The following is a 13261-nucleotide window of genomic DNA, read 5'->3' as shown; positions in this document are numbered from 1 at the left end:
CCCTGACTCAACCTGACTGAACCCCATGTTCTTTTTACTTTAATTAGTACACAGAGTAAATACTGGTGATTAAAAACAAAAAAGAGTTATATTTAGGCTGTTTTGGTATTTTGTTCAACTTAAATTTGATGAATTCACCTGATGGAAAGAATTCATAGATCAATTTATCTCTCTTTGTGACTTAATTCAGCTTCCAGAGGAGATTGGAAAACTTGAAGATAAAGTGGAATGCGCTAATAATGCCCTGAAAGCAGATTGGGAAAGATGGAAACAAAATATGCAAAATGATATCAAGTTAGCATTTACAGATATGGCTGAGGAGAATATCCATTATTATGAACAGGTAATTAGTGTTATTTGATATTGCTTCATTTTAAAGTTATATTCTCATTTACTTTTGGTCTGTCCAATGTTGAAAGAGTGTATTAAAGAACAAGTGTCACATTCTAATGCCTCTCTGGTAGCTTAGTTTCGATGAAGTTTTCAGTTACCATTTGGTTTTGTTTATCCTCAGTTTGTTGTTTTGGATTTGAATTCTTCAAAAGCATTTGATAATGCTTTCTAATGATTTTCCTAACTACTCCTCTTTCCTCTCTCTTCTCCGTTTATGAAGAGTTTGCAAAGGAAGGAAAGGAGCAGAGATTTGAATGAGCAGAAAATCATTTCAGGGCCTGTTCTCTATGTCCTTGCTATCCCTGTCTTCTGTAGCTATTCTGAAACCATCAACAAAGGAGCACACCATTCCATCAGCAAAAGAGTAACAACATCTTTTTTTAAGTTCATTTTGTTTTTCAAATGATTGTATTTCATTTTTTTTTACAACTGACTTTTCCTCAGAGAAGTTTTTTTTTATTATAAACATGCTTTTTCAAGAAAGTATATTTTAAAATAACATCTTTAACCTTATCTCTGGCTGAATTAATAAATATATGAAATTATTACATTAAAAAAATTATGTCTTACAGCAGTGGTCCCCAACCTTTTTTGTACCAGGGACGGGTTTCATGGAAGACAAGTTTTCCATGAACCTAGGTGGGGGGCGGGGTCAGTTTCAGGATGAAACTGCTCTACCTCAGATCATCAGCCATTAGTTGAATTGTCGTAAGGAGCACACAACTTAGATCCCTTACATTAGTTAAAGAGCATGCAACTTAGATCCCTGCGCATCCCTTATTGCTCGGTTCACAATAGCATTTGCACCCCTGTGAGAATCTAGTGCTGCCTCTGATCTGATAGGGAGTAGAGCTCAGGCAGTAATGCTCACCCGCTGCTCACCTCCTGCTGTGCGGCTGGGTTCCTAACAGGCCAATGACCAGTACCAGTCCGTGGCCCAGGGGTTGAGGACCCCTGTAATTTATAGTATATAGTGCTTATCAGTTTAAAAGAACTTTAAACTGAAATATGACATATCTTGAAAGATTAACTGATATTGATGTTTTTATTCACCAAGAGTTAATTAAGCCCCTTCTATCACCAGACATTGTGCCTGGCCCTGGAGAGACCACAGTATGCAAGACAAACGCAATCCGTTTCTCATATAGTTACAGCCAATGGAGGAAACAATCACAAAGAGAGCATAATAAAATGGTATAAGGTTCGGTATAGAAAGACATTGCAGGGGCATAAAACCTAATCTAGAAAAAATAAGGATATGTTTATGCAGAGACCTGAATGATGAATAAGGAGTTGCCAGATAAGAGTGTGAGAAATGGAGTTGGAGCAGAGAAAACACATGCACAAAAGCGTAGAAGGGAGAGAGAACATGTTCAGATAACTGAGGTTCTATTTTGGAGGAAGAAGGAGTGAAGGTAGTTTTGAATTGAAAGATTAAGCTGAAGAGTGCTTTATAAATTTAGTCTTTTATCTTTAAGGGAAATGGGAGCCATTGAGTAGTTTTCAGGAGGAAACTGACTGGATCAGACTTGCCTTTTGGAAAGATCGCTCTGACTGTACATGGGTCGGAGTTAGGCAACACTGGACATGATGAGACTAGTTAGGAGGCAGGAAAGGCAGAGATGTGAACTGACCTAGGAGTTTCACGTTAGTGGGCTAGAGATTATCGAACAGATCCGTGGTTTTGTTTTGTTTTGTTTTGTTTTGTTTTTTAACTGGGTAGAACTGGAAAGATCATTTTCTGTCTCTCCTTAATTTTTTATTCTGGTAACAACCGTGAGTAAATTGAAGTATCTAAAATGAATTTCCCATAAATCTCAGATTTTGAATGACATAAAATATTTCTTTTTAATAAAGCACATTTATCAACATAAGGCTTTATTACCATTTAACTGTTTAAATCCACAGAACTAACCTTACCTCTCCTTTATAGTAGAACTTGTCTACACTTACATTACAGAATTGTTAAGAAAGTCAACTTGTGATGAATAACAAAACAATACAACCAAAATTTTGATTGAGATAATTTATAAGAAAATGCCTTAAATTAAAACATGCAGTTTTCTATAAATGATTACAAAACCTAAGTATATTAGGGTATAAAAATCACATGACAAATGCATTTAATATATTTTCCTTTAAATGTTAAGATCTGCCAATTTTTCTGAATTTGGATTTTTTTTAAAAGTGTTCATAACAATTCCACAGAATTTCAACTAAAATGTTTGGGTTTTGACCGTACTTCTCACATAAAAACGTATTTATTTTCAGTCTCATTGATTGAATTCAGTTTATACAAAACGTTCCCTTCTTAGAAACAGCTAAATGAGCATTGCAGTGCCATATTGCAAATTTTGTTTTTCACAGCAGTTTCTATCAGTGTGTGATGTTTTTAATCTTTCCCCAAGTGTACTACATTTCTAAATGTTACAAAAATATATCAAGTGTCCTCCACCTTAAATGTATCAATTTGGAGGGATCATTGTTTCTCTTTTGTATAACTTCCAGAGATCCTTATATCTCCAATTATTTGTTGAATTTTTCCTGAGTGAAAAACTTTTAACAGATTTGGCACATCAGTCCAGTAAAACAAAATCAAGAAGTTGGAGCCCTTAAATGATCAAGGATTCTTAGCAGAAAGATTAAGGCCTAAACAGCAACAATCTGTCACTAACTATTAACGTCAGAAAATCTCAGATATACAGGGAAGTGAAATGTTCCAGAGGTCATTCATTTCCCGTTTAATTTCATCACATTCTAATGGAAATACTTCTTTTTCCATCAGTATTCCCAAAAGGGTCTGTTCCTAGTGTGGTGGATGAAATAGGGTATATATACATTTGCCTTTGGATTTACCTGTATTGAGTTCTGGTCACAGATTGTTTAGAAATTAAAACTTAAATATCAAAATGGCAGAGGGAAATTATATTATAAATATGTGGTATGGGTCTGTATCCAACTCCAGTTATTATCATATTGTGCAATAATTGTGTCATGTTATACTTAGAGGCATCTATTACATCTAAGAACATGTAATAATCAGTGTCATGTTGTACTTAGATGTATGAATTTATTGGGAGAGAGTTGATTCTAAATCCAGAACAGGTGTCTCAATTGAAACTTTTACTAGGTAAAATGATGTTGTTCCTATTTTGTTCTATATGACCAATAATTAAGGATAAATGTGTTGAGTCTTTTTAAACAAATGAATAACAGAACAATAAAATTAAAAATCCATTTGAGCAGGGTGAATGATTTCAAAGTATATTGATACCCAAATAACGAAAGAAAATGACTTCCTGCTAATGTGAAGGGATTCTAAAACAGTAAAACATCCGTGCCCTAAATACAGGACATGAATGTTTCCTAACTTTTTTCTTGAAGGTGCAAAAGAATATCTGCTTTGTTGCTGTCAGTGCTGATGATGCTAATGATGAAGGCTTGAGAGCAAGTGATTCCTGGCTGATCTTATGAAGTGGAAGAGCGCATTCTTCTCAAAGCTTTATTTTAATATCATTGAATTCACTTGGCTCTCCAATGTCCTCTTACAATTAGACCTTGAGGGCTTATTTGGAAATTCTGGCAGGAAAGTGCAGCTATTTAGGAACTGCTTTAGAATAGCTCTGGACTTGGCAAGAACTATTAATATAAAAGAGAACAATTACCTTTTGGCAGGATGAGCACAAAAAATGGGGAACCATTTACCCAGTCCAGTGAAATTACCTTTGTTATTAAGGAGGTGACAGACAACTCTGATGTCCTTTTGGTCATTTAATGTCTTTGTTTTCTTTGTCTCTTAACACATCAAGGACAAGGCTGATAGTAAGAAAGGGTAGGGAATTCACAAATATTCGCAATGATAAGGGTAGGGCTAGTAAAGGGAGCTATGTTCAAAGGTGTCTATGGCACAGCAGATTCTTAATATGTGCCTGCTAAATTAACATTTCTGAGTACCTGCTATGATCCGGCCCTGCTCTGTATCTCACATGTGGCATCTCACATGACCTTCTCTGTAACTCTTGGAGATAGCACTCTCCTCTCTCTGCAGTCTTGCTGGCCCAAGTTTCTACTAATGTTAATTTTTGCCAAATTATGCAGTTTGTAGTTAAGTGAATATGATAAAGGAATATAGTTTATTCCTTTGCATAGCGTATTTTATAATATAGTTCATTCCTTTGAATAGTTTATTTTAAAATTATTAGTAAATATATAGAAATGCTTGTTTTATTATCTTATTTTTCTGGTTATAAAATTAATACAGGCTCACTGAAAACAATTACAGCAACAAAAGCTCAGTACACAAATGTATGACGAGGATAAAGAATACCCATATAATCCTTTCTCCTAGCGAGTGGTTCATTTAAATATAATTGCAGAAAATAATTTGCTATTTTAAGATTAAATTGTTGTTAGATTTTCTGCATGGGTCTTTGGAATGTGTCAGCATAAAAACACATGTTTACTTATTTTGTGTCACAGTGATTAAAATGAATAGTATTTTGAGTTCCATATTTTTCATTTATTTTACATATGTTTCCACATAGTGTCATAATTTTCTTATGATACATCATACTGATGTATATTTATTAGCTTAGATAATAATAGTTAAACATTTGTTTTTTTCTTCTATCATTACTATTTAAAATAATTATAAATATTAGCTTTTTGAAAACTTACTTGGTAAGAATTTCAAGAAATAAGCAGGTCTATGATTACTGCACTTCTTATTCTATCAGTCTTATTTAGGAATGTCAGTTCCCTTATGTAAACTCATTTATGTGAGATTCTGTTATCATCAAAGCCCTGTGCTAAACACGGGGGTGGCGTGGCATGGGGAGAGGTGATCCAAATTCACACTTAAGTCTTGCTGTTAGGAGGCTAAAGTTGATTAGGGAAAAATAATATATAAAAATATTTATTCATTTATTTGATTAATACAGCCCTAAAGTTATTTTTTTCTAATGGTGAAGTATTTAAATTAGTTTTTTTGCTTGATTGTAATGGATAGACTGAATAAAAGGTTCTATTCTTAGCAGATAACACAAATATATTTATATGGACGTCTAGCAAGCAGGAAAACAATTCTAGCAAAGGAAAATTTCTGAAAGATTTTGAGGAAAAGAAAAAAATCGTTACAAGGGTATCTGTCTAGCCAGATGAACAGTACTACTAATGTTTTCTTAAAATCCAAGTCTAGTTATTTATGGCTCATTTAAAAATTACAGAAATTTTGTAAAAATAGATCTCACAGCAGTCCTCTAAAAACTAAGTATGAATAAGCACTGAGTGTCCAGAAGGTTCTTCAAGTGTAGTTTTACTTATTTAGGGATTTATTTCTTGTTGTGTTGGGAAAATGGTGAAATAAATTCTAGTGACATGGTTGTTTGTTTTAAACTTAATACTACACTACATACTTCAGAACATTTTGTAGATTTTGTAAATATTTACTTGAAAACATCCTGGTCCAAATTAGGACAATTTCCAAGTATTCTGACCTTAAGAGGTTAAACTATATTGATAATGATGATAAAACTGCTACCTAAGCAAGATTTGGATGGATGGCATTTAGATTCCTGTCAGAAATTTCATTCTATTCAAAGCTGAAAGTCAGGAAAAGTATTGATTTGTGCTCATCTGTGAGTTGAAAGGAGCAATGAGGGGAATAGTCTCCCTAGACTTAATTCTGATTAACAGAGAACTGTTATCTTAACATGACAGTTCCATCGGGAGACAGTACTATTTTCAGAATCTGGGAGGTGAAAGCAAAGGAAGGAAAACTTGGCCATTCTCAGTCATATTTCCTAGAATTTAGTAAAGTAGCTTAAAAAATTAGAGAAAAGTTAGTTATACTTTCTCAAAATCATACACTCTAATGAGAATATGGCTTGAGAGGAGTGGACAATTCTAAAAAGTGAAAAGAATGAAGCAGGTAAAGAATCTGACACAGTTATACCTGTGGACCATGGATCATGGAAATAAAGATGATAGAGGAGGATACAGTCAAGGAGGAATACAGAAAAAAACGGGCAATGTCAGTGAAAGCATATGTCAGGAAGAAGAGAGTTTTGGGGGAAAAAATGTGAAGAGCTTCCAAACAGCACCAGAGTCAAATGAGCATAGGTATGAGGAGCATCTTTGGAAGCAAGAAAATTAGGAATTAATATGTTATGAAAAAATTAATAAAAATGAATTCCTAGTGGAAACTGTGTAGTGTAAACTAAGAAAACAGAACTAACTCATTTCTATTTCACTGCTGTTTTCTCCATGAAGGAGAATGAAAGTATAAGATGAAAGGATTAGGCAAATACAAATAAAAGTTAACTAAAATCCAATACATTTGAAGAGGTAATAAAACAAAAACTATCCATTGCCGCAAAAAGAGATGGCTGGGTGTCTTCTGTTTTTCAGTGAGTGGTGCAAAAGCCCACCCTTTGCCAACCTGAGAGCAGTATTTACAGAGCCCCAGTTGAAGCTCTTAATTCTAAATTTACTCATAGAAGGAAGATTGACAGACCTTTACTTACCCAGGAGAAATGCAGGCCATGTTACTTTCCTAGGTGAAGCCTAAAATTACCCCCAGAGAAGGTTTTCAACAATACTGGAACAATGTTTCCAAAGTAACCTCCTCTGTAATTTCTGATGCACACCATGCACAGTCACCTAATACTTGCTCAACCCTTTGTCAATAGCCTGTCTTAGAGAGAGAAGGATGGATATGGTAGGAGAGTTACCCAGATAGAGTTGTTCAGCATAGTTTTGAGCCTAAGAAATGGCAGGTAGTGTTTGAGTTTTCTTTTAAATTGTTGGAACAGAGGTGTAATAGATAGTCTGTATTGAATCTTTTTTTTTTTTATGTTGGCCATAAAAAAGGCTCCTAGGCTGAATCTCTGTCAAGAGGCACATTCTTTAAAGTTAAATTCTCTTTCCTTATTATGAAACAAAGAAGTTGACTAGAGCTGAAATAATCCAGAGTTATCCAGGACAGGGAATTTTGAATCCATAACAAGGTGCATTTCTTTTTACAGTCATGCCTCCTAATAGTTACTAAAGCCTGACCTAAACCCTAGACCTCAGGAGACAGATGCCCCGATGGTGCTAAAATAGGCCTTCAGAAAAGAGCAGTCTATATCTTTGGAACTATGTGAAGAATATCTCAGAACTATATTATACACCCTAAAATTGAATAGATTCCAGTTATGTGTAGGCCCTATTTCTGGCAGAGCAAACACACCAGCTTGAGAGGATAAGAAGCTTAGAAGTTTACTCAGTCTAGCCATTTTTATACCAGTTAACTTTTCCAATTCGTTACATCCTTGTACCTGCATTATCCTACTGTCTTATTCATTGGGAAGTACTCACTGGAAGCCTGAATGCATTTAGAAATTCAGGTTGCATCATTGCTACTTTTCTGTGGATCATCTAATTTATTTAGGGATGATCATCAAAAGGAAAACAACAACTTTTCATCTTTTTAATGCCATTAAATGGCAACACATTGAATAGAGTTTTCTCCTTGTGTTTCGAGAGACCAACATTGTTATTGATTATTTAATGATTAACCTTGTCCTTTTAACCAAATATATCACTTTTTTGTTGAGCAATCAGTTCTTTTTTCAAATAGAATCTAAAGGCACATAGAAATGATCAGAGCAGAAGATACAGAAATGGAATAGCCTTCTGTGATTCTAGGACATCTTTGGAGGCAAGCCACCATATAGACTCCAAGAAACTGCCGTCTCAGTTTGACACATTATTACCAGGAAATTTGGATAAGTGAAGAAGCAAGAATTGTAAGCTAAACTCAGGGAAATCTACATTTAAGGTATTTCACAAATAACTTTTTAAAAATTGACTATTAGAGGAAGTCCCTGGGCATAGTTCTTTGGGTCTCGAATTATTGTGTATTTGTGGTATACATGATCCCACAATCCTTTACTTCCACTGATTGAGGATAGCAACTTGATAGCCAGATTACTCCCATTTAGGTTATACTGTTTCATTTTGTTGGAGAAGGTTGGCAATGCATCTTAGCATGTTTTAAGTTTCTAAGAAATTCTTAGGAAAGAAACCTACTCACCTTTCTTTATCCTCTCACATACCGAATTTGTTTGCTCACAGAAGCCATTTATGGAGTAATTGTCTGAAATGTTCTCTAGAAAACAGAGGGAAAACACATGATAGAGATATAAGATTTCTAATGCTCATTAGAGTGTTCATTTTAACACCACTTGAACGAGCTTAGGTAACCATGAGGTCTTGACAGAGTAGATTTTAATTCAGCATGGCTTAAAACACTGCTCTGTTATAGCCAACTGCCTTTGAACTTACGTTTGCATAATTTGATGCAACTTTTCACTGATGTATAGATGAATATTCCCCTACCATAGCAAATAAGAAGGTAAATATTATCTTCTATGTTATTGATAAGGTCGTGCTTTCACATTCCAGGAGGTAAATCTAAAATCTAACTAGTTTCTTTCTGCAGGAATCTTTATATGCAAGCCAAAGTTATTTTGAATAAGATAATCTTTAGCATGGAGAATGACAATATGCTTTTTAGAGGTCAATTTATTTAATTTTCTGGGTATTTGTTTTGGTGACCTCAATTAATTTAAAAAAAACTTAATTTTTTTCAGAAGTTAAGTTTTGTGAGTCATATTAAGGTCCTGTTGTATTAGAAGACACTTCTGACTTTAAAAAAAAGTAATTATTAAGTAGTTAAGCAGGTTTATTTACTAAAGAAGTTCTCAGAGTACTTTATGTGCTTGTATGGTTGTGAATCTGAAGACATAATAATTTTCTTGACTAGATCAGTGTTTCTTCTTGCAGGATGAGTGTTCTACAGAACATAGTTTAGGAAATCTTGGGTAATAGTGTTGATCTCTAATGCTACTTTAAGTGTGGACTGATATTCATTCCATAAGTTATTACACATTCAATTTAGAAGTTGAAAGTAATCAATTGGAACCTTCGATAGCAATTAGACATTGCCAAGACAACCAAGTAGGTGATTAGGTTGTTTGACTTGTTGAATTCTATGGAAAAATTCAAATATTGTCCAGCTTTTGTGGTGATTTGCATGTAGCATGAATTACAGACTTGTCATGGCCAGTAAGACCATTTAATGGTCCTTAGATGACTGAAAGAAGAAAAAACAAAACAATTGTTCTTCACCACAGGTAGTTTAAGAAGCATTGCTCTGAAGTTCCTTCTGGTTTTTACAAGTCTGTTGATCTCTTACACTTAATATAATGTCCTTTCTCATTTAAAAGTTTATAGTCAATTTAATATTGAAGCATCATATAAAGCATATAAAACACAGTCAATGGTAGAATTAAGTTTAAATGCAGCAGGGTTTTATTTTTATTTATTTCTAAGGAAACTTTAGAATCAACTAGTTGTCATTTTTAGAATTCTTAAGTATTATGTACTTATTTTGTTGTTTAAGTGTGATTTCTGCTCTGAAATTTTCAAAATCCATAGCTATAGCTCATGTTTCCATCTAGTTTTGAACCTTTTATTATGTGTCATATAAGTCTTAAATATTTTTGTTTTACAGGTTTTTACTTTTTTTTTTCTTTTTTTTTTTTGAGATGGAGTCTTGCTGTGTCGCCCAGGCTGGAATGCAGTGCTCCAATCTCAGCTCACTGCAACCTCTGCCTCCCAGGTTCAAGCGATTCTCCTGCCTCAGCCTCCCAAGTACCCAAGTAGCTGGGATTACAGGCACCTGCCACCAGGCCTGGCCAATTTTTTATATTTTTGTAGAGACGAGGTTTCACCATGTTGGCCAGGCTGGTCTCAAACTCCTGACCTCAAGTGATCTGCCTGCCTTGGCCTCCCAGGGTGCGTGTATTATAGGTGTGAGCCACTGCACCCAGCCTGGTTTCTGCAGTCTTAAAAACTTCAATTGAAAAATATTCTCATCAGTCCCCTATATTCTGTAATGTGATTTGTTCTCAATTATCTATGCAAATAAAGTGAGCTTAGGTATGAAATAGACGGTTATATCACGGCATAGTCTGTGCTTCTTCCCATCCTTTGGGCTACATAAGTTTTTATGTAGTTAATCAGGGATTTGCATAGAAGGAGATTACACATAATAATGAAATAATTTCTAAAAATGTCTAGTTTCTGAATCAAGGACATTCTGCTTATTTTGCTTTGTAAATGACAGACTGCATACTATAGCCCAATATAATAGTTTCTGTATAGAAAAGGAAGAAATGATTTAAACATACACATACACACACACACAGACACACACACACTGCATTTTATCAAAAATAAGAAAGGTGGGTCTTCTAATGGAAAAAATTAAAGTTGGGTACCATGATGCCTGCATTAGCTAATTATAAAGTCCTAATCATGTCTTCTCTATATACCCAGTTTGCTAAACTGCCAAATAGAGGTATTCTTCCCTTCCCCCACCCCACATCCCATTCACATACACCCCTTACAAGTCTTTAGGAGAATAAAACTGGAACACATATATAACATGCTATGAAATAATGTGCTTAAACATCATAGTTGCACCTTAATAATTTTCTAATAATCCAAAGGTAAATGTGCTTATCTGTATAGTTTGTTGTACTTTCAGCGTATGCTTCCACAAAAACAGATAAGCTTGATGTCTGAAGTGTCTAGCATTAAACTGGATAGACTTCATGTAATTGGCTTGGCTATAAGTAAACAACAATGATGTTGTGGTATAGAAAAAGTATGAGTTTGTAAGGATATGAATTTAAGTTTTGGCTCTTAACGTTAATTTCTCCTATAAAGATTTCCAATATATTAGACCTTTCAGAACCCCAATTTCCCCATTTATAAAATTGAGAGAAATGGAATAAATTTTATCTAGGGCTCCATCTGTCTTTATCAATCTTGACATCTACAGAATAATGCTACAGAATAATAAAAAAATGGACCACAAGATGGCGTTTGTAGCTAATGAGTCCTTTTGCATTAACTATCTGTGTTGGAATCATTTAAATATTTGCAATAATTACAAGTGCACACTTATCACTTACATTCTTGAGAGATATGTAAAAGTAATTTTTAGAAAAATAATGTGCAAATCCTGTTATTTTTAAGTTATCGGTGTTTCTAAAATTATAAGTTTGGCAGATGATTCTCAGAAGCTGAATTTAGACTTTTCCAAAAATGAAATATAATGAATAATTTTGAGCTATTGCAAAATAATAGAAGTTGTTTTTCTCTGGCAATATCAACTCTAATTTCCAGATTGATTACATTTCAGAATTTGAAAATATGTAGCTCCTGAAAGTTTTAATTAGTGTTTCAATTTTAGGTTTAGGAGATTTAAAAAGTTACTAAAATGTTACACACCCTATTGCCCTCATTTTAGGCATAACCTAACAATTTTTATAGATGATAAATAATTTCATGATGCTATTGGCCTAGTATAGAAATGATTGCGAATTTGAGCTTCAACGTTTTCTCAAATATAGGTGATGTCATCTGTGTCCAGGATCGTTTGAGACAACGTTAAAATACTTAGAAGAAACTCAGTCATATTTCCAATTGGTAGCTTATTGAGAAAGATGTAATTATCATGGTACTGTCTCTAAAAGGTGCTTTTTGATTAGAGGTGAATGGCTTAATATGGGAATTTCCAGTTTTAAAATAAATATATGGGAAGATGTGTCTTTTACATATTCTATAATAATAAGTATCATTATTATTATTAGGTAAATATCTAGTTATTTTACTTTATTACCACAGAAATACATAATTATATTTTATTTTGACTTATGTAATAATTTGAATGAAAGTAAATTTTCTATTAGCTGTTTCTATCAACAGTGTGGTGTCATTACCTATGGAGATATCAACTGTTATGTAGGCATCACATGGTGGCTAAGGGCATGGGCTTTGGACAGGCATGACTTCTGACTTTCAGCTGAGTGATCTTGAGGACGTTTTTTTATTTTAGTGAGCCTCAGTATCCTCATCGATGAAGTGCTGAAAATGCCATAGATTTGTTTAGGTGTTAAAATATAAATGTACATGCATATACATATATGTATGTATGGAAAGAAATACGTAAAGATGAAAGAAAAGTCTTTGAAGCAAAGTTTAACATTCCCAGTGAGTCACTAAAAATAGTTTATAAGATTTTATGCTCATCAGGTATTTCCAGGAGTCTTAACCAGTATATGCCTTAAGCCACTAATTTTACTTGAGCCCAAAATTGCCACCATAGAAAATAGGTTTTAAAGCTGCTAAAGGAATGAATGGATGCATGAATGAAAGAAAAGCAGTTAACTCAGTGTCTAATAAGGATTCAGTACATGTTGGCTACTAGTAGTACTAGCAGCTGTAGTGGTACTGAAAATATTTCTCATATATTTATGAATCGTATCTTTGGAAATTATAATGACAGTTATCTTATAAATACCAAATGCTAGGAGGAGAAGTAAAATTTTATGTTTGCTGTATTCCACACTGGGTCAAGCAAAGCAGAGCGAGGCATATTTATACATTACATGTGATTTCATTTGCCAACTTCTTGTCAGCCACGGTTAGCCTCTGGAAATCTTCAGTTTTAGTTCTGGGATGAAGCTTAATGGACACACATAGTTCCAACCCCTTACTATGAATAGGTAAACAGGCCCAGAGCAATGAAGAAATTTGCCTGAAATCACATTGTAGGACAGAACATCTTCATATCCCACAAGCTTGAGAAAATAGTGATTCTCAAATGTGGAAGCTTCCATTGAGAGCTGTATCGTATCTGTAGAAATACCATTATTGTCACCATTTACTCTTTAGAGAACTTGATCACATCTGCTTGTGGGATTACTACCCACTTATGAGAGCCGAAGAGACATTTACCCCTTCTAATGCA

At 34.1% G+C, this 13261-nt stretch overlaps 1 protein-coding gene across 2 annotated transcripts in view; it reads left to right on the top strand.

The window, feature by feature from the left end:
• Positions 1–13261, top strand: part of SNX7 (sorting nexin 7) — a 105928-nt gene that overhangs the window by 83496 nt on the left and 9171 nt on the right. For both annotated transcript variants that reach the window (XM_058439845.1, XM_032155291.2), the window contains exon 8: positions 191–343. In XM_058439845.1, the coding sequence (XP_058295828.1) occupies positions 191–343 (153 nt within the window). The remainder of the gene's footprint in view (positions 1–190; positions 344–13261) is intronic.

Source organism: Hylobates moloch, unplaced genomic scaffold (genome assembly GCF_009828535.3).
Source record: "Hylobates moloch isolate HMO894 unplaced genomic scaffold, HMol_V3 SCAFFOLD_5, whole genome shotgun sequence".
Taxonomy (NCBI): Eukaryota; Metazoa; Chordata; class Mammalia; order Primates; family Hylobatidae; genus Hylobates; species Hylobates moloch.
The sequence above is the reverse complement of the archived record's forward strand: the minus strand, read 5'-3'. Positions and strand labels throughout refer to the sequence as shown.